At 36.4% G+C, this 24,623-nt stretch overlaps 1 protein-coding gene across 2 annotated transcripts in view; it reads right to left on the bottom strand.

The window, feature by feature from the left end:
• The window catches only part of LOC141389780 (uridine phosphorylase 1-like), a 111,580-nt gene that overhangs the window by 70,290 nt on the left and 16,667 nt on the right, over positions 1-24,623 (bottom strand). For both annotated transcript variants that reach the window (XR_012409174.1, XM_073961836.1), the window contains exon 2: positions 12,687-12,763. Coding sequence is in view for 1 of the 2 variants with exons in the window: in XM_073961836.1 (XP_073817937.1) it covers positions 12,687-12,739 (53 nt within the window). In the remaining variant the exon portion in view is untranslated. The remainder of the gene's footprint in view (positions 1-12,686; positions 12,764-24,623) is intronic.

Raw genomic sequence — 24,623 nt, 5'->3', positions numbered from 1 at the left:
ATTCAAGGGTAATTTGGAAAGGATTATTCTAGTTTTTTGACTGACTCCTTACTAAAAGCGACACCCGGATTAGTTGTAGGCATCAACTAGTCAGCACCATCTTGCAGGAGGAAAGCGTATCCGGTGAGTGGATTCAAAATGTGTGTTCAAAATTGCTTATAAGACAGTGTCCGGAATATTGTGTGAACTACTAAAGACAATGGTCCATACTATAATTGAATAGCACTGACTTCAGACCTGACAAATCCATCATTAACAAATAGTTACCTTTCGGGAAATCATATGAAAAGACCTAAGATATGTGGAATGACACCTACGATCTTTTGTTTATTATAAAGCCATGTCTGAAAATGGTGTTCCCACAAAGTTCAGTAGGCTTTGTATGATGATCTACGGGCCCATCTGTTGAAGGTCAATGTCGATGCGAATATATACATATTATATTTTGTATATTACATTTTGTATTTTATGTTTTATATTTTACATTGTATATTTTATTTTTTATATTTAATATTTTATATACTATATTTTTCATTTTATATATCATATTTTATATTTTAAATTTTATATTTTACATTTTATATTTTATGTTTTATAATTGAAGTTTTATATTTTATTTTTTATTTTATCTTTAGTATTTTATACTGAAGCAATCAACATTTTAATAATTACAGTTTCAACGCCATCTATATTTCAATAGTAACACTTTTAAGCTTTAGTACATTTGTCATTGTGATTTTGTAACTTTTCATACTTCCTATTGTGATTGATTTTTAAATTTAAAGTTAACAGCTAAAAATACACCTCGTAAAATATATTTAATACTACTAATATAAGCAACTATGTACTACTAAATTTATCAAGCAATACTAGATGACAATATCGCTTCTCACTATTAGAAGCGAAACGGAACGAAATTCAATAAATTCGTTCATTCTGCTTGATCAACTTGAACTCAGTACATCAACCTCAGTGCTTCCTTAAGTTTTTGAAACTGGTAGCAGAGCATCATCCGCAATACAGAGAGAGAATCAAAGAAAACAATCTACGAAAATTGTGTCTTCTTTTTTGACGGCCCAACGTGGGGGCCCTATATGCCCAGTTCATTTCTCTTGAGCAATTTGAACTCTGTACATCAACCTCAGTGCTTCCTTAAGTAGTTGAAGCTAATAGCAGAGCATCATCCGAAATACAGAGAGTGAATCTACCAAGCAGTCCACAAAAATCGTGTTGTTTTATTGGCGCCCAAAGTGGGCCGATGTAAGGAGACAATACATTCCTCTTGAACAGTCTGAACTCTGTACTGCCGTAGCAGTGCTTCCTTAAGTAATTGAAACTGATAGCAGAGCATCATCCGCAATACAGAGGGTGAATCAATCAACGAAAGTCGCGTTTTCATTATTGGCGCCCAACTCAGTGGCCATGTAACACGACCATCAACAGCCGAGGACTACAACAACACAACCAAAAGTCTTGTAATTTGTGGAAGCACACAATCTTCCCAAACGTCTTGTTTCACAGAAGACCTATGCAGATGCCTATATAAGACAACGGTTCATTATTGTAGAACAATTTGAAGAGTACATATCGAGCCCTTCCCGCGAAAAAGGTGTAAGCGACAAAAAGCTAATTTTACAGGAGACGGTTTTTATTGAATAACTTTTGATATAACCAAAACTGTTTATTCAAATTTGGTATAGTTCTGTTATTAAATCCTATTTACTGAAAAAATAAAAAAATGAGGAATATCTTCAATATAACGGCACAAAGCACACTAATTTTATAGCAAGTATTTATTCGAAGAATTATAAGATTAAAACGTATTTGATGTAAGCGACAATTCGCTGTCACAAACAAATGTACACAAAAAGCAAAAATGGCGCTTACATCAAAATTGTGTTTGCTCTAATTTCGTTCTAAAAATTTGGGAGATGGTGTGCTGGAATATTCCTCATAGATTTCCGTAAAAAAACGAAAATCGAAAAAATGTCGCTTACATCTTTTTCGCGGGAAGGGCTCGATATCAACTTCCATGCTTCCCGATGTACATGAAACCGATAATAGTGCATCATCATGCAATGTGAACACTGTACATCAACATCAATGCTTCCTTAAGTACATGAAACCGATAGCAGTGCATCATTATGCAAATTGAAAACTACATATCAACTTCAATACTTCTGATGTACATGTAATCGATAACAGTGCATCATCAGTATCTACAGAGTGTGAATCAACATCATTTCTGGATCCACCAAATCATGCCGTTCACTTCAACAGCAATGCAGCTTTAGTCCAGGGGGAGGTTCAGAAAAAGTCTCTGGTTTCAACATTCAACAAGACTAGGTCAACGCCATCTTCCTACTATCATTGCAGTTTTAGCAGATTAAACAAACTGATACCTGATCAAAATTTAAGAACCCATCATCCTCATACTTAGCAGATCCAACAACTCATCATCCAGATGCAGCTTACCATAGTAGATTCAACAACCCATTATTCCTGATACAATTTGCCGTAGCAGTTTCCACAACATTTTATTTCTATGACTTCGTCGGGACGCTTTCAGTATCAGAGGGGGAGACTGAAGCAATCAATATTTTAATAATTACAGTTTCAACGCCATCTATATTTCAATATTAACACTTTTAGATTTTTATATTTTTCATATTTCCTATTGTAATTGATTTTTAAATTTAAAGTTAACAGCTAAAAATACACCTTTTAAAATATATTTAATACTACTAATATAAGCAACTATGTACTACTAAATTTATCAAGCAATACTAGATGACAATATCGCTTCTTACAATTAGAAGCTAAACAGAACGAAATTCATTAAATTCGTTCATTCCGCTTGAGCAACTTGAACTCTGTACATCAACCTCAGTGCTTCCTTAAGTAGTTGAAACTGATAGCAGAGCATCGTCCGCAATACAGAGAGTGAATCTACTAAGCAATCCACAAAAATCGTGTTGTTGTAATATTTTATATTTAATGTTTTACATTTTGAAGCATTGTGGCGTTTTTTTTTTTATTGGGATAGCGTTTGCAATTTTGTTTTTTTCAAAATAGTCTGGCTTAATCCCATTGTTGTTGTTTTAATATTTTAAAACAACTATTTTATTAATGGAAAAGATTTGGCATTGTTCGCCAAGTGGTAAGGCAGGGAATACTATAGTTTCGATCCACGCCACTGGATCTCATCAGTTCCCTTGTTTCTTGTTTGTGGATATTCTCCACCGAAGTTATTTTTCAATAACTTCTTCAAACAAGAAACTTTTTATACCCAAACATCAATCGTCAGCTCGAAGTATAAAGGTAAGAAAAAAAAAAAAAGTTCAATAAGAAGTTTTTCCTTGGCAACCTGATACAACTCCGACGAAAGTGTCTGCGAAAACAATTCAAACCTCTTCCACTTGTATGTGTCGTCGAATTTCGACGAATGCACACACCAAAATTTGGTTGGTCTGCTTTACAGCAAAAACAACACACGTCGTGCCAGTGTCTTCAATTTGAAGCATTGTGGCGTTTTTTTTATTGGGATAGCGTTTGCAATTTTGTTTTTTCAAAATAGTCTGGCTTAATCCCATTGTTGTTGTTTTAATATTTTAAAACAACTATTTTACATTTTATATATTATATTTTATATATTATATTTTGCATTTTAAAGGCAAATAGAGTACTTATTACTTACTATTTTTACTATTTCTCAGACACTACACATTATAATTATCCTTGGTGAATTCGTGTGGGAATAGAAAAATAATAGTCTTCTCAATGATTCTAAAGTTTTTGTGCTTCTTTAATGTACTTTTTGTTGTTATTTCCATAGAATATAAAAACAAAACAAATATAGAGTACCTCATTAAAAGTTGTAATTGAAACTTGAAAACAATACACCCAGAACTTTGAAATTTCAAATGGAAAAGAAATACAAAGAAGAAGCAGAGAAACTAAACCAAATTTCATACATACACACATACTTATACACATATCATAGCAGAAAATTTTCGGAACGTGAGTAACATTTTAATAGACCAGGGAAATTGAAGGAAATTGATGAGCTTATCTCTATCAAATGTACGGCTTTTATCTTAGCTTCACATCTTTTCTTTTAAAAGAAAATTGCAAATACCTCCGCAGTCTCTGTAGCACATAACACATCTTGATGCTGTTCAGCACCCTGGGAACACATTCTTCTTGCGATTTAATTGCAACGGCCTTCAAATATATGTCGACGATATTTTAGATTTTATGATGATTCACAAGGAAAATTATGATAGGTGAAGCAAACGAATTCTGCAGCTTGAAATGTTAAAATAGTGTTGTCAACTCCACCTTACCATTCATCTGGTAAGAACGGGTGCCAGCTTCTAGGAAGTAACAAATATGCACAATTTACGATGTGCACAAAGTGTTATCCCGAGTTGCTATATGCGTTCCTCCATTTTGACCACAAAATCCAAAGCTATGGTTTGTCCAATTGGAATCCCAATTTGTAACGGCAGGAATATCTTGCAACGAAACAAAATTCCACACGCTAGTTGGGTCCATGGAAAGCAATATCCTAAGTCACGTGAGCCATGTTTTGGAGAATCCCCCAGCAAAGGACAAATATGAGACCCTCAAGAAGACATTGCTGAACGAATTTATGGAATCGGAAGAAAAGGGGCTACGGCAATTATTGGAAAACGTATTTATTGGTGACACAAAGCCCTCCGGATTGTTGAGAGAAATGCGAGAATTGGCAAGCGGAAAAGTGTCTGAAAAGCTTTTGAAGACATTATGGATTCAACGCCTACCTCAAACAACAAGAGCTATATTGTCGGTGAGCGAAGATGGAATTGATAAATTAGCAATGATGGCGGATAAAATCCACGACCAATCGGATGCTGCTGGTGTAGTCAACGCGGTTGCAACAAGCGACAACGATCGATTGCAATTTCTTGAAAGGCAAGTATCGGAACTTTTAAAAATCGTCGATAGTTTGACAGTTAAAGGAAATATTAGAAACAAAACGAATTATGGCCGCTCAAGAAGCAATTTCCGGGCAAGATCTTCCCTATGCCGGTACCATTTCAAGTTTGGCAAGAAGGCTACAAAATGTCGGTCGCCCTGCTCCTTCAAGCCTTCGGAAAATTAAATTTACTATTAGGTGACGGGTGAGAGTGGCCTACAGATAAGTCGCCTGTTCATTCAAGATACAAAATCGAAGTACAGGTACCTTATAGATACTGGAGCCGAAATTTCAGTTATACCACCGACGAGTGAAGATAAAAAGTGTCCACGGAAATCATTTGTGCTGTATGCAGCAAATAAATACGATTTTACGGAACAAAAGTTGTAAATTGCATCATTGGTCTTCGACGAAAATTTCTCTAGTCTTAAATTATTTCTGAAGTCTCACAGCCAATAATTGGGTCAGACTTTTTGAAACATTTTGAACTTCTTGTAGATGTTAAAAATAATCAGCTTATTGATTCAATTACGAACCTTAAAAGTGTCCGGTTATTGTTCCAGGAAACAAAATTTAACGCTGAAGGAAATTTCGGATGTTCCTGCAAAGTATAATTTTATTTTTTTTTTGATTTTTATTTTGTTGACCAATTTCTTTTTGTTTATGTTTGGTTTTTGTTGATGGGCTTTTTTGGTCAGTTTTGATTAAATGAAAATAAAAACTAGGATTTTATTTCATTTTCCACCCGACGTTTCGTTGGCTTTTTTCCAACTTTTTCAAGAGTGTGGTTTTTATTGAAGGAATTCTAGTAACAAAATTAGAAAAGTAAACATTCATTTAACATATTTTTTAAATTCTGTAAATATTGCACTATTTACAGAATATTTACAGAATTTAAAAAATATGTTAAATGAATGTTTACTTTTCTAATTTTGTTACTAGAATTCCTTCAATAAAAACCACACTCTTGAAAAAGTTGGAAAAAAGCCAACGAAACGTCGGGTGGAAAATGAAATAAAATCCTAGTTTTTATTTTCATTTAATCAAAACTGACCAAAAAAGCCCATCAACAAAAACCAAGTATAATTTTATTGTTTCTGAATTTGTTGATGTCACGACACCTAGTATCAAGTTACCCCCGGTCAAATATCATATGGGTACGAAAGGACCAGTAGTTTCCGTTAAGGCACGGAGATTATCTCCTGAAAAGCTTAAGCTAAAGATGAATTCGATTACATGATGCAGTTGGGAATATGCAGACCATCAGCAAGTCCTTGGGCGAGTTCATTACATATGGTTCCCAAAGGAGACGGCATGTGACGCCCCTGTGGAGATTATCGTTCTCTTAATAAGATAACCGTTTCTGATCGTTACCCGGTAGCGAATATCCAGGACTTCGGATATGTGCTGGCTGGTAAGAAAATATTTTCCAAAATTGATTTGGTCAAAGCGTACTTTCAGATTCCTGTAGCTGAGAAAGACTTCCCAAAGTCTGCGTTAATTAGCCTTTTGGATTGTTTGAATTTACGTGTATGCCATTTGGTTCCACGCGAACACTGCGCAAACATTCCAACGCATTATTAATGAGGTTTTACGAGGACTTGACTTCTGTTTCGCTTATATTGATGATATACTTGTGGCGTCTGAAAATGAAGATGAACACAAAAATTATCTCCGGCAAATAATCCCGGTTACAAGAATATGGCGTAACTATCAACAGTGAAAAAAGCGAATTTGGCAAGAATTCTCTTGAATTTTTGGGATACTGTGTTACTCCAGAAGGCCTTATTCCAAGTCCAGAACGAGTATCTGCAATTCTCCAGTATAAATTGCCACAAACCGTTAACGAATTAAGTCGATTCCTGGGAATGATCAATTTTTATCGACGTTTTATTCCGAAAGCCGCCTAAGCTCAAGCAACGTTAAATGCCGTAAAAAGTGGCCAAAAGTTAAACGATAAAACGCCAATAATTTGGACACCGGAGTTACGCAAATCATTTGAAGAATGCAAGAACCAGCTTGCAAATGCTGCGCTTTTGGCATATCCTGTTGAATCCGCCGAAACATCTTTATGGGCAGATGCGTCTGATACTGGTATGGGAGCTGTTCTCCAACAACTAATAGATGGTGAATGGAAACCTCTCGGATTTTACTCCAAGAAATTATCTGAGACGCAAACACGTTACAGTGCTTATGATCGCGAACTTTAGGCGGCATACTCAGGAGTTAAGTATTTCCAACATTTTCTTGAAGGACGTAAATTTTGCATACACTCTAATCATAAACCGCTTACATTTGCTTTTTATCAACGTCAAGATAAAGCATCTACTCGTCAACTACGTCACTTAGATTTTATAGGACAGCATACTGTAGATATTCGCCATGTACCTGGAAAATACAATATCACGGCAGATGCTCTACCCCGGCTCAACGCAATATCGTTTCCAACTTTCTTGAATTATTCAGATCTAGCGGAAGATCAAGCGAAAGACGAAGAACTCAAATGTGTTACACGAGCAGTACCATCAAAATTAGGGCTGAAAACATTTGAAATTCCTACATCGAAGAAAGAAATCGTTTGTGATGTATCAACATCTAAATCAAGACCGTACATCACACCTCGTTTCCGAAAACAAGTATTCGACATGATACACAACATATCACATCCCGGCTCAAAATCCTCAATTAAGATAATATCGGATAGGTTTGTATGGCCAAATATGCGGAAAAAAAATTCAAATTGGGCTAGGTCATGTTTAAAGTGCCAGCAAGTAAAGGTTGGACGCCGTATAAAAAGCGCTGTTGGCCAATTTCCTATTCCAGGCGAGCGATTTAAGGTAGGAAGCATTGACGTAATTGGACCTCTTCCACCGTCGGAAGGGTATAGATACTGTCTAACATGTATTGATAGATTTACGAGATGGGCCGAGGCTATTCCATTACAAGACATAACAGCTGAATCTGTTGCAAAAGCATTTTTTAGTTGATGGATATCTAGGTTTGGAGTGCCTTCTCAAGTAGTGACAGATCAAGGACGACAGTTCGAATCTGCACTGTTCCGAGAATTTTCAAAATTGATTGGAGTTCGTGTCACTCATACTACGCCTTACCTATCCAATGGTCAAATTGAACGTTGGCATCGAACACTTAAATCGTCTAAAATGTGTCACGCAAAAGAGCGTTGGCCAGAGGTCTTACTGATAGTAATGTTGGGATTACGTGCATCTATTAACCACGATTTGAATGTTTCGCCTGCAGCTTCAGTTTAGTTCGAATGGAGATAACGTAGCCTGGTGAATTTTTTACGAAATCATAAACCACGAAAATAACTTCAGATTAGGTTACGCAATTCAAAGCTGATATGAATAAAATAAAAGCAACGAAGGTGCACCGTCATGGCAATTCTAAGGTTAATGAACCGGAAGCATTAAAACAAGCAAAATTTGTTTTCATCAGAAATGATGCTGTACGACCTGCATTGCAACCACCCTACACCGGATCATTCCCTGTTATATCCAAAGGGGAGAAAACTTTTTTGCTCGACGTCAATGGGAAGCAAAAAATGATATCGGTTAATCGCCTAAAACCAGCATCAATTTTATATGAGGACATTCCAGCGATCGAATCACCACCACTTCCTGTTCCACCTGACATTCAAACTCGAATACTACGATCTGGAAGAACTGTACGAATAAATACTTAACGTTGCCACTGGGGGAGGAGTATTGTGGTGGCACTTACTACAAGCAGTAACTGTGCTATCAAAAACAAGTAAGAACGGCGTTAAGTTCGGCCGGGCCGAACTTGTTATACCCTCCACCAGGAGCTGAATTGAAGTAAAATGGAATACTTAGTTTCCTTTCGTGTATGAAGAAGACTTAATACTAAATTTCAGCAATTTCGGTAAAACAATGTGAGGCACCATTCTATGGGGGCTATTTCAAAACGTCGATCTATACCGACAAATTTTTGACCGAAAGTTTTTAGGCTCAAAGAAGACTAAATAACAAATTTCCTATATTTCGGTAAGAGAATGTGTCTAAAACTTATAAAATACCGAAAGTCAAGAAGTACGCTTCTATGGGGATATAGGAAGAAGTGGACCTATACTGATAATACTCTTCTGGAATATTTTATAACTCTTGGAAGACGAAATAACGAATTTCAGCCATTTCGGTTGGATATTGAAGTCACAATCTTCAGTATTACGAAAGTCGGTAGGTACCGTTCTATGGGGGCTATATCGAAACGTGGACCTATACCGACGAATGTTAGTCAGAATATTTCCTTCAAAATACGGAAAAACGGGAGGTACCATTCCATGGGGCTATATGAAGGCGTGGACCTATACCGACAAATTTAAAGGGGAAGTTTGAGTACCCCCAACGAAGTCTAAATACCAAATTTCAGCCATTTCGGTGGAATATTAAAGCCACAACTTTCAAAATTCCGAAAATCGGGAGGTACCGTTCTATGGGGGCTATTTGAAGGCGTTGACCTATACCGACAAAGTTCTGGGGGAAAGTTGTATACCACCAACGTATACTAAGTACCAAATTTCAGCCATTTCGGTGTGATAATGAAGCTAAAACTTTCAAAATACCGAAAATCGGGAGGTACCGTTCTATGGGAGCTATATGAAGGTGTGGACCGATACCGACAAAATTCTGGGGGAAAGTTTTGTGCCCCTAAAGAAGACTACGAACCAAATTTCAGCCAGTTTGGTAGGATAATGAAGCTAAAATCTTAAAAATACCGAAAATCGGGAGGTACCGTTCTATGGGGGCTATATGAAGGTGTGGACCGATACCGACAAAATTCTTGGGGAAAGTTTTATACCCCTAAAGAAGACTACGTACCAAATTTCAGCCATTTTGTTAGGATAATGAAGCTAAAACCTTAAAAATACCGAAAATCGGGAGGTACCGTTCTATGGGGGCTATATGAAGGTGTGGACTGATACGTACAAAATTCTGGGGGAAAGTTTTATACCCCTAAAGAAGACTACGTACCAAATTTCAGCTATTTTGGTAGGATAATGAAGCTAAAACCTTAAAAATACCGAAAATCGGGAGGTACCGTTCTATGGGGGCTATATCAAAACGTGGAGCGATATATCCCATGTTCAATACCAACCATCCTGCAAGTAATAAAAACTTCTGTACCAAATTTTGACTTTCTATCTTTAAAACTGCGAGCTGTATCTTGATTTCGACAGACGGACGGATGGACAGACGGACATGGTCGAATCGACATAGAATTTTATGCTGATCAATAATACATATACTTTATAGGGTCTCTGACGAATATTTCAATGTGTTACAAACGGAATGACAAATTTAATTATACCCTCCATATGGTGGAGGTATAATAAAAAAATATTAAGTAGGCTAAGAATTATTCCTATGTGAAAAATGTAAACAAAAATATTTTCATAAAATAAAATTTAGTTTTGTATTTGAAATTGAAAAGAACACTCATATCAATACTACAATACCGTATAGTCGGCTCCGTCCGCCCGAGTTGGACCTTTTCCTTACTGGTTTTTATATTGAAAATGGATTCTATAGAAATTTATTATTTAATTTACATTTATTTTATTCGCAATTATATAACTCACTCACACAACACCCAAATCGACCGTCACCACCCAACCACCCACCTCTTTTACCACAGAAAGTAAAACTTTCCTACGAAAAAAAGTAATTCTTTGTTCATTCATTTGATTTGAAAATCTTCATCAGCAGTGAACTGAAACCCAAGCAGATGTAAATATGACAGCAACAACAAAAGCACACTTCTGTCCTGTTTTCATCCTCTCAACAATATGATGTGTAAAGGGGGTGGAGGGGTGTCAAACGGAAAAGGGGAAAATTTATTTAACATGGAATTCAAACCAATTTCCGGTTTGTTTAAAAAGGGAGTGGTGTTATGGCAGACGGACAGAAAGGAAAACAAAAAAGATTGTGGTTGTATAGGTGCCATTTGGCATTCCTTTTAAAGACAAGATGGGAGTGCGGTTGCGTGGAGGAGGTACGCATCATTGTGTGAGTCTGAGGTTTCTCACTTCAAGGCGTCATCAGCCGGAAGCTGTTGATTTGTAAAATTAAAATATTTCTCATTTGGTTTGTGGTGCGGTAAAGCTTTGGTAATCTACAAATTCCAGACGGGTTGGTTTGGTTGTTTGGCTTTATTGCAGATGGTGTTGGACATTTTGCGGCTTGTAATAAAATATAACATTTGTTTTCAGTACAGATTTGTGTGAGCGTGTGCGTTGGAGTTTACAATAAATGTAATTTCAATGGATAATGTGTGTTTATTTCTTCTTTAAGATTTCAGGTGAGATAACTTTTCCAAAGGATGTTAAGGATGCCGTATTAGGTGCTAAAGCAATTAAGGTGTACATTAGGGTTATGACTTTTTTACAACCTCATATCCCTGTATCATATTTTGATGAACTTTTACCTAAGATTAGATAACATCTTAATTATAAGTTGATTCGACAAAAAAGGCTCACGCGCAAAAAGCTTTCAAAGTTTTCATATATGAGCTTTTTTGAAAAAATTGTTTGAGTCACTTTAAGCACATATATAGCTCAAAAAAAAAGCTTTAAAGTTTTTGTTTATATCATTTTATATCATACATAATTTTATTCCATATATCATATAAATTAAAAGTGGTTTGTGCGTGACCTTTTTTAATATTTAAATGGAATAAAAGTTATTTTAGTTATTAGTAGGTCAAAGGTCATTCATTCATGCAACAGGAAATATTTTTTGAGAAAAAAGGTCAAAAAGTCATAACCCTAGTATATGTACATAGGTGTTGTTGCTTTGAGCAAAATGTAGCAGGTGTGCTTGTGGCCTAAGGTATTTTTAATTATAAATACTTTGAACATAAATTAAGGTATGCTCGAAAAATATTAAGATGTATGTATGTTAAGACACATACACATGAAAACATACGTGTGTATATCACCAAGGGTAAACAAGGATAACGCTTAACGATAAATATTTATTCTATGAACATATATGGAGCTAAGTGCTAAATATATTAGTATTGACTTTGCCAAGGTTAATGATATAAACACATCCGATAATTAGGAATCAAACTACGACCTCGGCGAACTTTATGATTGAGTATATTTATATTATTTATTTATTGAAAAAATTATTATTATTACAAACTATGTCATGTCATGAAAAAAATAAAATTATATTTAAAAAAGCACTAGCAACTAAAGCTATCGGCTTAATTTATTTTATTTTCACTTTATTTTATGTGTACATATTTATATATGTATTTACATACATATGTATCTCATTAAGTCTCTTTCGCCTTTTTCATATTCTTTACAACTTTTTTCTTTTTTCTAAAAGCCTTCTTGTAAAACTTCTGCAACTCAGCCATTACATTTGTTCATGCTTTATCGCATCTTTAAACTTTTCATGAAAAGTTTCTTTCCTTCTTTTTTCAACACTTAAAAGGCTTTTTAGTTGAAAACATTTTCACCCGTTTTTTTCTTTCTTAAAAATAAAAAAGTTTTCCAATAGCATTTTTTAAAGGTCATAAATATTGAAAATGTATTTTCGGATATCTAAAAGCACGTTTACAAATCTATTAATTCTGTTCAAAGAAACAGTAAATAATCGATGAATTTTTAAGGGCATTTTCCATCTTGGTATAAATGATGATGTCCTTTTCTTGTTTTTTTGTTGGTACTTACTCATCAATCTCTTCCTCTGACATTGAGTGACTGTTGCTGGTTAACAAAGACATTTTTGGTTGTTTTTTTTGTTTTATCTGCAAAAAAGAAGACGAAAAGTGAAATTGATATTATTTTCTTTTAAATAAAATATGAAATACGATTCGTTAAGAAAACAATTCTGCCACAATAAAAGAATAAGAAAACAACACCATAAGAGACAGAAACAACGCAACGCAATGCCATGTTGGTGCGTTCTTCGATACCGAATTGATCCGGGACTACATAACACTAGTGTTCTGGCTAGCGGTTACCAACTCAGTACACCAATGTTTGTATTTGTATCGTTTTCTGAGTTAGGAGCAGCATATCCCGAAATGCCTGCTACTGATTCTCTTGGTGCCGGGATAAAGAAAAACCAAGGGGCAATATGGATGTGCTCAGTCTGTCACATCCGCAGCCAACACACTTAAACTTAAGTGAGATGCAATAGATGTCGGGAGTGGGAGCTGTTCGGACTTGTCCATGTGAGAGAGTACGACGAGAATTATGTTCATACATGCTGCGTGAACACAGCCCAGAGTAAGTCTTCGTCGGCATTTGAATACAGAACAGCCGTTGTTGTTCAAATCCCAGAAAATTTAATTGTAATGGACTCCAGGGTATGATCGAGGAAATAGTGGATTTCATGAGTCAGAAGAACATCATTGTCTCGGCATTGCAAGAAATCAAGCTCAACAACACCTGCAGGTTATAGCGTTGTGATTGTGGTTACAACGTACTGAGGAAGGATGACACCAGAAGTGGATGTGGGGATTAGTCTGTTCAATACATACCTATCTCGTTTTAGCCTGGCTCTAATGACCCGTACATGAAATGAAGGGGGGTGGTAGCCACGTGTGGAATTGTCGAGGTAGAGTCGCTGAACGTATATATTCCACCGATAAATAGCTGTACACCGGATTATAGGCCCGACATTAGCGCGCTTTTAGAAGGCAATAACTGTCAGGTCTTGGGGGACTTGATTGCTCACCACGAGTTGTGGCATCCGCTACTTGGAAAGGATTAGAAAGGTATAATGCTGACTGAGCAGATTGTTAGCACCACGTTTTGCACTAGAATTAGCGGAGAGTGTCACAGTTCGCCAGACACAACTATCATGTCACCTGGTTTGATAAATGACGACACCTGGCAACCCGTCGTTTCTCTTGGATCAGACCACCTCGCCATAATTGTCTCCATCAGCAGTCCGTCCGATTTCATCACCTCTGAAAGCCGCACTTTCATCAATCCTGGGAAAGGTAATTGACGCGAGTTTCAGAGAGTTCACTAATAACCGGTTCACAGATCTGCCCAACCCTTCTGAAGTTCGTGTAGCAGAAAGGACGTTCCGAGACATCATCACAGCTGCATCTGCTGGTAATGTACCAGCCGGGAGACGGGATTTGCAAATGAGCGTGGAGAGCTTCGTCCCGCTATTCCCAGTGATCACAGAGTAAGGCAGCGGTTAAGTTACTCTCGAACGCTCGAAACAAGGAATATAGGACCTCAGTCTCGTTTGGCGACGTTACGCCAACTGGTGAGCAAGTAATTTTAAACGGCAGTATGTGGAGCACCATCGCGAAGAAAAGAGTTTTTCGTCGCATTAGATCTCTTGCAGCCGAAGATGAACCACCACAAGTTACAATGGATGATGTTGCGAATGTCATCAGGAACGCTGAATCATCCAACCTGATGGAATCTCCATGGTAATGCTGAAACAGTTGGATGTGCCGAAAGTCTAGTACCTCACCAAAGTTCCTAATCTATCGCTAGCAACTCACTTCGTTCCGGAAGTCTGGAAGATGTGCAGGGTTGTTACGATACTGAAGCAAGGATGCCAGCAAATGCGAATCGTACAGACCGATTTCGCTTTTGACGCCCCAGCGTTACAAATAGCTATCCAGTTACCGATCATCTGCATGGGTTCCGTAAGCAGCACAACACGTCATTAATACTGCACGTCATCTTCGCACATATTAGAGGAGTACTCACCCAGAGCAAGTCGCGCGATAAGACAGTATTGATGATACTCGACTTATCCGAAAGCTTTTCATACTGTCAAGCACTCCACAATGTTTGAGGAAATCGAGCATACTACCCTCCGCTTAAGTTTGAAACGTTGGATAATCAATCATATGTGTGAACGCCAGTCGTACGTGGAATTCAGGAATAAGAAGTACAGTAAAACAGGGAGTTTCCCAAGGTTGGGTGATATCTCCGTAACCGTTTAACCTGTACCTCTAGTTTATTCAGCCAAATCCTCCTCCTCGTTAGACGGCATTGAGATTGTAACGTATGCGGATGATTGTACGATCTTGGCGTCAGGTACCTTCCCTAATGTTCTTACCGCCGTTTACCACGCTAGGAATATTCAACTACCCACCACTAAATCAACGGCCACTCTGTTCACCACATGGACTGTAGAGGTGAGCACCGTGTTGAATGTCATGGTCGGTGACAGCAGAATTACGACTACTAACTACCCCAAGATTCTAGGCGTCACATTCGACAGCAAGTTCATGTTGTCCGCGCAAACCACAGCTATCTGCAATAAGCAGAGATGTAGGGACAAGGTCTATAAGTGGCAAGTTATGCAGCGCCAGTAAGGTCTGCGATGTAAGTGCAACGCGATGGAAAAATATTCAAATTTTTCAGAATGCCGCTCTGAGAACTCTTCATGTCTTTTGAGGACAATGTTTATGAGGATACAAAGATTCTTCCAGTACAGCAACACAATGTCTCGTTGCGGTACTAGCTCGGGTTTTACCGTGCGAGCCATCCTTATCAACATATGGTGGATAGGACCCCCACCCAAAAAATGTCAAGAGGGATCTTTATAATCTAGAATAAGAGGCCCAAGTGTTAAAGAAACAACAACCCCTAATCAATTAAATTTTTGATCATAATAATGCCATTCCGATGAGGGTATACCCATGATTCCAAAGGATCCTCAAACAGACCTTTAACTGCACTTAAACAAAAATTATGAACTTTTGTCAGGTATGCACCCTAAGGAGTGCATCGTTATGGCCCATTTTCCAATTTAAACTAAGTTTGGACAAAATATTACGAGATCTAAAGAATAGACCAAATCGAGAGTTGTCGCACGTACCATTTCATGGAATATACGAGTATTTGAATGTTTATGGGGGATGTACCGAAAAGAGTTGGCCGATAAACACAACCTTCGAAATTTATCTAACAAATATTACGATTTGCAACGTTTGGACCAACTCAGTATCCAGTTCGAATGGTAGTTCTGCAGAACTACGGATTTGCTTCTGAACAAAACTTGGCCAGTCATAATATGGACTTCGAAGACAACCTGCTGCAAAAAAACACTTCGCGAGGAGGTATTAAACTGTACTGAAATTTTGTGTGATATAAAAGTTAACAGCACTCTTCTTATCGGTAGAACGACTGCTTTTTATGGTAGCTAACTTACCCAAAAATTTCGTCAATCACCGAAATTTTAAGCATTATAAGTTCACCGATTTTTGTCGGTAACTCAAGAAATGTGTTAGAGAATCGCACTATTGATCTAAACAAGGCGATATCGATACATGCCATTTGCTCCAAATGCAACGTGTGGACTATATCGGCTTTTCCTTTCGGGAGTTGTCATGTGCACCACTTTAGATAAAAACTTTTATGGGGGTGGTACCCGAGGTAGCTTTGGATAAAATATATTATGACTACCAAATTTTGAACCGAATCGGTTGACCCGTTCGTGAGTGAGCTATCGTGCGCTCAAAAAAAAAAAACAGACGGACGGACATGTCTAAATCGACTCCAAATTGTCTTAAACGGATTTCGTCCAAGCATTTCATTAATGTAAAATACAATTTCAAAAGAACCTCTTCATCGTCGATAAAATAATGTGACACAACTCATCCATAATTATGGAAGTACATGATCCCAGCTATTATCTTTATTACTCCCTGTAGAGCGTAGCCTATATTTTTGGGTCGATGTTTCATTTTCCGTCAATGTACATAAACAGCAGAATTATATAATAAATGTTATGACTATTGGGCAATATACGAGTACATACCCTAAATATATTATTACCAACATTGATGTTGTAATAATAACAACAACAAACCCTGATTGCAAATACCTAGAATAACAATAACAAAAAATCTAAACATTTTTATGGCGAAATTATGAGTTAATCCCAATGCGAATATAACTCTAAAAGTGTACAAAAGTATGTTCAGTAAATATTTGTTCCATTACGATTTCGGGCCCCCAGAAAATGACGTATACCAAAGCTTGCTAACCTTGAACTTTTCCCAAAACAACAAAATACTTCTCTTAACTAACCAAACCAAAGAGGAAAATGTCCATGCGGTGGCTTAGTCCTCATCATTCGTACAAAAGGTACTTTGGCCCTAGGTAAAAATCACACAAAATTGTTTCCAATGAAAATAACACCTGCATAATGTAATAACACACATACATAAATATTGTACATACATGCACAAAATTTGTTATTCCCCTTTCTGTGTGTTTGTGTTTACATTGTTTAGTAGCACTTTGACGTTGAAACATGTCCTTAACTTTCGCCATTGTTTTCGTGTGCTACTGCATAACTTTAGGCAATTTATCCTTGTCCTCAATTGTGTTGTTGTTGCTAATGTTGCTGTTATTTGGTATTTGTCTGTTTTTCGCTATTCTGTCAGTGGATGTGATATGACTGTTTGGTTTTTTTGGAAGCGAAATACGTATTTCGAAATAAAATGTACATTACAACCAGGGATAATCTTTATCAGAATTTTGAGTCTCCCCAAAGTTGTCATGTCACAGCCAAATGGATATTTTTGTTTGTCTCAACGAACAATTTAGAACTTTTATTTTGCAGAATAGCATTTCGTGGCACTTTGGACAAATTTCACAATTGCATTCTGTCTCTCTCACAAAATTACAGTCGCATTGTAATGACAAACTACGTGACTGCAATATTTTTGTGGTTTATAAGTTATATCAATTTTTTAAGACATTTGTGGTATATAGAATATTTATTTGGCCACATACTCATACATATATGAGGAGAAAACTGTCTAGTTTTAGTTTTAACCATTCTTTTGATAGGTGACGTAGGGGTTGACCTACTCGAAAATCAGGTGAGTAGAGGTTTCCCGCGTTTCTAAAATTCATGAATACACAGTTAGCTATATTTGTATCGCAAATCAAATCAATATACAATTTTTGAGGGAATTTTGAAATTGTTTTTGTTTTTTTCGCATTGTAATCAAGTACTACATAATGCTATGTTTACGACAACATATGTATGTATTTTGTTTCCGTTTCCATTTCCCTATAATATATAGGGTGTACGAGTTAATGTTTCATTTTAGCTACACTTATATATATTGTAATGGGCTATATATGTATATGCATGCAAGTAATTCTTTCAGGGCACGTTGGCCTAGGGTAGATTTTCGTTTGTCATTCTTGTTTGCCTTGACGGGAAACAATCATTTATTATGATTTTTTTTGTTTTGTTTTTCTTTTTTTTTTGCGACGAAGATGATAATAATGTCGTTCATACATCAGTTACAATGATAATAATAATCATGCTTGTGATGATGGTGATGAATAAAATGCGCAGGAAGAAAATATGAAAATACATTGTAGATGGCTATATTATGATGTCGTACCATCATCATCATTTTCTGTTACAAAGGCTTTTTCTTCGATAGCTTAGCTTGCCTTGGAGAAAATTTACGACTTTGAGGTAATCCCCAAAACATAAATCATAACGTAAACGATGCTGCCAAAACGACTACAGCTTGACTGATATTCGCAAAAAAGCCATTTAATATTATGACATACAAAAAAATGAGTTTCAAGAAAAAATCACAAAAAGGATTGAAGAATATACCTCCGATGGCATTAAGCATACACCATTTTCTTTGGAGAGTATGAAGAAAAATTTTGTTGCTATAATTAACGGAAATATGCATCAACGGCTGTTAAGATTTTCCTACCTGGATCATTTTATATGAAGTCTGCGTTAGTTATTATAATGTCAAAATTGAAAACAAGAACCGAACTTTTTATACCCTTCACCAAAAAATATACTGAACCAAAATGTTATAATAAGTTTTCTTTCCATACTTTTAGCTGGAGAAGTATTTTGACCATGGATAGTCAATTACCTAAATGATGTTAGAAAATGTATTTAAAAATGTCTTCAATAGGGCGGTACCTTTATATGGGGGCTTTACTGAAATGTGGACATTTGTTGTAAATCGTTGGTCGGGAAGTTTTGTGACCACTACGAACCAAAACTACAAATAGCTGCACGCAGAGAAAAAATATTTGTCGCTTTTGTTGGAACAAAAATATATGTTTTGGTTCCAAAAATGTATTTGTTTTGCTCAAACATTGTAATCCAAATCCAAAAATACCATCTTTTGTTCCAAACATAGAAAACAAAAACAACTTTCGAATTTCCGCAATATTGTTAAAATCGTTAACAATACCGATTGTAGGAACTATCATAATCTAATTTTGTTTACAAAAAGTATTGTCAATACAGAAAACCAGCCCAGAAATTTTTGATTTGAGTGCATATACTTCTCATATACACTTTTCGCATAACTTGGATATAAATGTCGCGTATAATATTGCAATCATTGATGAACACAATACATGGTTTGCTGCATTGGCTGACAACAAAGACAAACAAAAAGCCACAAGAACCCACCACAACATAAGGAATTATTAAACACCATAACAAACATGAAAAGGAAAGAAGAATGAAACAAAACAGAAACAAATAAAAGCAAGAGTCTCACAAGTACATACACACAAAAACAAAGGTAAAGGCAGCATGTCATACAAACACACCACAACTCACCAAAATTGTTTTTTCAACACGGCATCGAATAGCGAGAGAAGAGAAACAAATTTTCGAAGAAAAGAGAGAAATATTGTTCAGTTGACACAAACTATTCTTGGATTTACAATACTACATGAGGAATCCAACAATATGTTAACAATACATATTTTGCTCTTGGAATATTGTTGGATCAAACATATTTTTTTCTCTGCGTGTGGATAGTTCGGCCAAAACATGTAGCTAAATCCTTAAAAATCTTTATATGGGGGCTATATCAAAATATGGACCTATGTTGATAATTTTTGATGGAGAAGTTTTGTAAAATTGCAGTTAGTTCGGTCAAAAAATGTAGATAAAATCCACAAAATACCGAAAAGCGAGAGGTATTGTTATATGGGACTTATATGGGACAAAAACATGGACCTGTGTTGACAATTTTTAATGGAGAAGTTTTGTAGCCACTAGGAACCTAAAATGTCATATTACAAGTAGTTCGATAAATGTAGCAAATATTCTCAACATAATGAAAATCGGGAGGTACTATTATATGGGGGATATACCAAAACATGGACCTATGCTGACAATTTTTAATGGAAAAGTTTATAGACCACTGGGAACCTTATGTGTCAAATAACATGTAGTGATTACAGCAGACCGACAGATGTCTCAAATGATTATTCCAATTCGTTACAAACAGAAAAAAACTTAATTTACCCTCCATACTTTGGTGGAGGGTTAACAAGTATCAAAACTTTTATCTAAATATCAGGGGATCAGGATGATCATCATTCTCCTTTTGCCAATATAGACATAAAGAAATGAAGCAAACTCAAAACTTTTAGTACATGCTCCTATAAAATATTTTAAATTCAAATTCTATGTACTTTTGTGTCCATCGTCCAAGAACGTCAAAATTTAACCCGTATGAACCAGACCTTCGGCTAGAAATTGAGGGGGCTGAATTCAGGTAAACCCTTCGAGATTTATCTTGGGTACCACCCACATTTTCTGGTGGCCGTATGTTTTTTACAACTTTAAAATAATTATTTGTGGAGGTACAAGCAGAAAAATATATGTTAGAAATATGTTTGGATCCAAACATAATTTGTTTGTGTCCAAACAAATATATGTTTGCAACATTTTGTAACATATCTCAATTTTATATGTTTGGGTACCAACATATTTTTTATGTTAGAACATATTGTTTATGGGTAGAGAGGATTTTTGTCAAAGAGAGTAACAACAGGGCTCTCGCAGCTGCGGAATGCTGGTTTATAATAAAGAGCTGTATGCATGGTGTAATACAGGTATCGGCACTAATACAAACGCATTGTTTGCGGTGTCACGCATACGACTCTCTCTCGCTCTCTCCATAAACAGCGTTTGTGTTAATACATTGCTAAAATTAAAAAATCATTGAAACAAGCGACAATAAAACCTTCTTCATTATCTTCTGAACGAAGACTAAGGGGTGGTTGTTCTGTTGTTATTCTCATCAAGGGCACGTGTGCCCATTTTTGCCGGATGCTGGTGTAATAGAGCAGCATCCGCCAAAAAGGGGCACACGTGCCCTTGATGAGAATAACAACAAAACAACCACCACTCAGTCTTCGTTCAGAAGCCAGTAAAGAAGGTTCTGTTGTCGCTTATTTCAATGATTTTTAATTTTAGCAATGTATTAACACACACGGTGTTTATGGAGAGAGCGAGAGAGAGTCGTATGCGTGACACCGCAAACCATGCGTTTGTATTGGTGCCGATACCTGTAATAGAAGACGCAGAAGTTTTGTGATGTGTATGCGTAAAACAAGTGTGTTTCGTGCTTTGTTGTTAACTAACGTAGCAAGAGAGGAGGAAAGAAACAAGTAAGAAAAGCGTTAAGTTCGGCCGGGCCGAACTTTGTATACCCTCCACCACGAACTGTATTGAAGTGAATAGGAACAATTAGTTTAATTTCGTTTATGAAAGTACTAAACTCTTTTTAATTAATTTCTCGTTAGAGACGAGCTTACTGACCAATATGCTTTTTGAAAAAGGAAAGCCGACGATACGAACCCACACAACCACCACTGTGTGACATGACATGTTTCGCCTTTGGTTTTGGAAGGCTCCTCAGACACATCGATTGTGTTTGTTTTATTTGTTTTTTTTTACAAAGTTGAATTTTTTGTTCAAATCTTTGTATGGCTTTCATGACAAACGCTTAGCGTAGCCTTTGGAAGTTATGAGTTTGGTTCTGAACACTAACACGCCGTGACAACATTTTTTTCCAAGTGTTTTTCAAGGACGTGGGTTCGAACCCCAGCCTGGCTCAAGCTGATATTATTTTTATTTGAACATTTTGCCTATTGCCTAAAATCTTTCTTTTATTGCAGGAGTTGTACATATATATCAACTGATAAAAATCCTTCAAAACAGGACAAATGGGCGACATTTTGTTCTTTCCAAAACAAGGATCAATATTTACAATTTTGAGTGAAAAACATAAAATTGGGCAACACCGACTAGACTAAAACTGGATATTCTGGATGTGGATAGTTAACAACACCGTTCTATGGAGGCTGTATAAAACGTTGACCTGTACCGATAAATTTCTGGAGGAAAGTTTCGTAACTCCAGCGAAGACTAAATAGCAAATTTCAGTTATTGCAGTTGAATAATGTGGCTAAAATTTTCAAAATACCGAAAATTGCGAGGAACCTTTCTATGGGGGCTATAAAAAAAATTAGAATCCATTAGTCATTATGTACCCCATTACAAAGTAACGTAAACAAAAATAGCTATTTATATTACTCTTTAATATGAGGGAAATTTTTGTAGCCCAGAAAAAGACTAAATATCAAATTTCAGACACTGCGCTGGAATAATGAGGCTAAACCTTCAAAATACAGAAAATCGGCGGTGCCGTTCCAACTTTTAGCCATTACGGTGGTATAATGAAGCTTAACCCTTCAAAATACCGAAAGTTGGGATGACCGTTCCATGGAGTGTACATCAAAACGTGGACCGATACATTTCTGGGAGAAAGTTTGGCATCCCAAAGGAGGACGAAATATCATATATATATAATATGGCTAAAACATTTAAAAATACGGAAAATAGGGAATTGCCGTTCTATGGGGGTATACTAAGGCCTGGACCTGTACCGACAAGTTTCTGGGGGAAAATTTGATACCCCCAACGAAGATTAAATACCAAATATCAAAAACACAGAGGCCACAACCTTCAAAACACAGAAAATCGGGAGGTAAGTTCTATGGGGGCTATACAAAGGCGTGGACCTATACCAACAAATTTCATATGGAACGTTTAATACCCCAAATGAAGACCAAATACCAAATTTCAGCCATTTCGGTTGATTAATGAGACCACAACCTTCAAAATATCGAAAATTGGGAGGTACCGTTCTATGGGATCCATACCTACAAGTTTCTGGGGGAATGTTTTATACCCCCAACGAAGACTAAATACCAAATTTCAGCCATTTCGGTGTGATAATAAGGCTAAAGCCTTCAAAATACCGAAAATCGGGAGATATCGTCTTATGGGGGCTATATCAAAACGTGGACCTAGACAAACATTTTATGGTATAAATGTTTCTTAGCCTCTGGAAACACAAAATACAAAGTTACAACCGATTCTGCGGTCAAATGGGACTAATACATTCAAAATATCTTTAAATGACGCGTACTTTATATTGGGCGTTATATGAGGGCTATACGAAAACGTGGACTTATATAAACAAACTTTGGTATAATTTTTTTTTAGACTCTGGAGACACAAATTACTTAATAACAACCAATTCGGTGGTAAAATGGGAGAAATATCTTAAAATTTCCTTAAAAGGACGACGCGTCATGCGTCATTTTGTATGGGGGCTATACGAAAACGTGGACCTACATTGCACGCTTTCAATACCAAAAGTCCTACGTACATATAATAGATTTTTATTTCATCCACCTACGTCAAACCGCTCGGGGGCAGGGCTAAATCGATGTAGAATTGCACGCTGATCAAGAATATGTATAGTCTGTGGGTCTACAATGATTATTTCAAGTAGTTACAAACGGAATGACAAACTTAATATACCCCCTATGATGGAGGGTATAAAAATTGTATTAATTATGTTGGTCTTTTTTCTTCAGTGTTCTAGAGACAATCGTTGAGTAAAGACGGTAAAGTGAGTGACTAAACCAGTGTTTTGTCTTTTCTTACAGAAATGATGCTTTTTAGTAAATTAACCCCCAGTTTTTGTAACTTATTTTTGTTCGTTCGTCTATATTCGTAATAATTTAGGCATCCACAGCTCAGCCCACAGATGACATACAGACTTAATTTTTTGTAGATGAGTTCCATATATAGCTCTACATTTGCGCTAAGGCGAGTAAATCGATCTACAAAATTTGACAATTCGTGTGAGAAGAAAAAAAAAATTGTACAAAAACAGGGGGTTATATATAACGCTAATTCCTGATGGCTTACAGGGTCTCTAGCAAAAACTTCATCACGCCATAACGCGGAAGTTCGACTCAAGGCCGATCTGTCCTTCGGGGTTCTTAATACACTCACCAAGGCCTTTCTTCCCCAAGAGGAATTTTCCGTGCCCCAGACTTTCACCTCCATTTTGTTGCACAGTATAATTGAATCAAAAAGGCGAATGGAACTATTTTATAGGACAAGGAAGAAATCGCATTTAATATTGGTAATTACATCAATATATTTTTCATATACATATCGGAGGATCTCAAAACTAAGCAATTCAGCGGTTTTGGTTTCAATATTTATTCCCCTTCGTATATGATCGATAATATCACATATACTCGCCTTCATAAGTTTAATATTCCGTAGAACAGTTTTTAATTTTATAACGTTTTTTTGCTTCTCCTGTAAAGTTTTAGTTTTGTGGGTTACATCTTCGGGCATTTATGGTGACGATATTTGAAATATGGATGTACCTATTTATTACATTATATAATCATTCGATTGATCGATGCTGATTTCCCGCTGATGATTTGAACTTTGAAGAAAATGTGTTTTATTTCACAACTAAGGAGAAGCGTTGAACG

Source organism: Musca autumnalis, unplaced genomic scaffold (genome assembly GCF_047663935.1).
Source record: "Musca autumnalis isolate F117 unplaced genomic scaffold, ASM4766393v1 scaffold_1, whole genome shotgun sequence".
Classification (NCBI taxonomy): domain Eukaryota; kingdom Metazoa; phylum Arthropoda; class Insecta; order Diptera; family Muscidae; genus Musca; species Musca autumnalis.
Note: the sequence above shows the minus strand (reverse complement) of the source record. Positions and strands in the feature narration are given on the sequence as shown.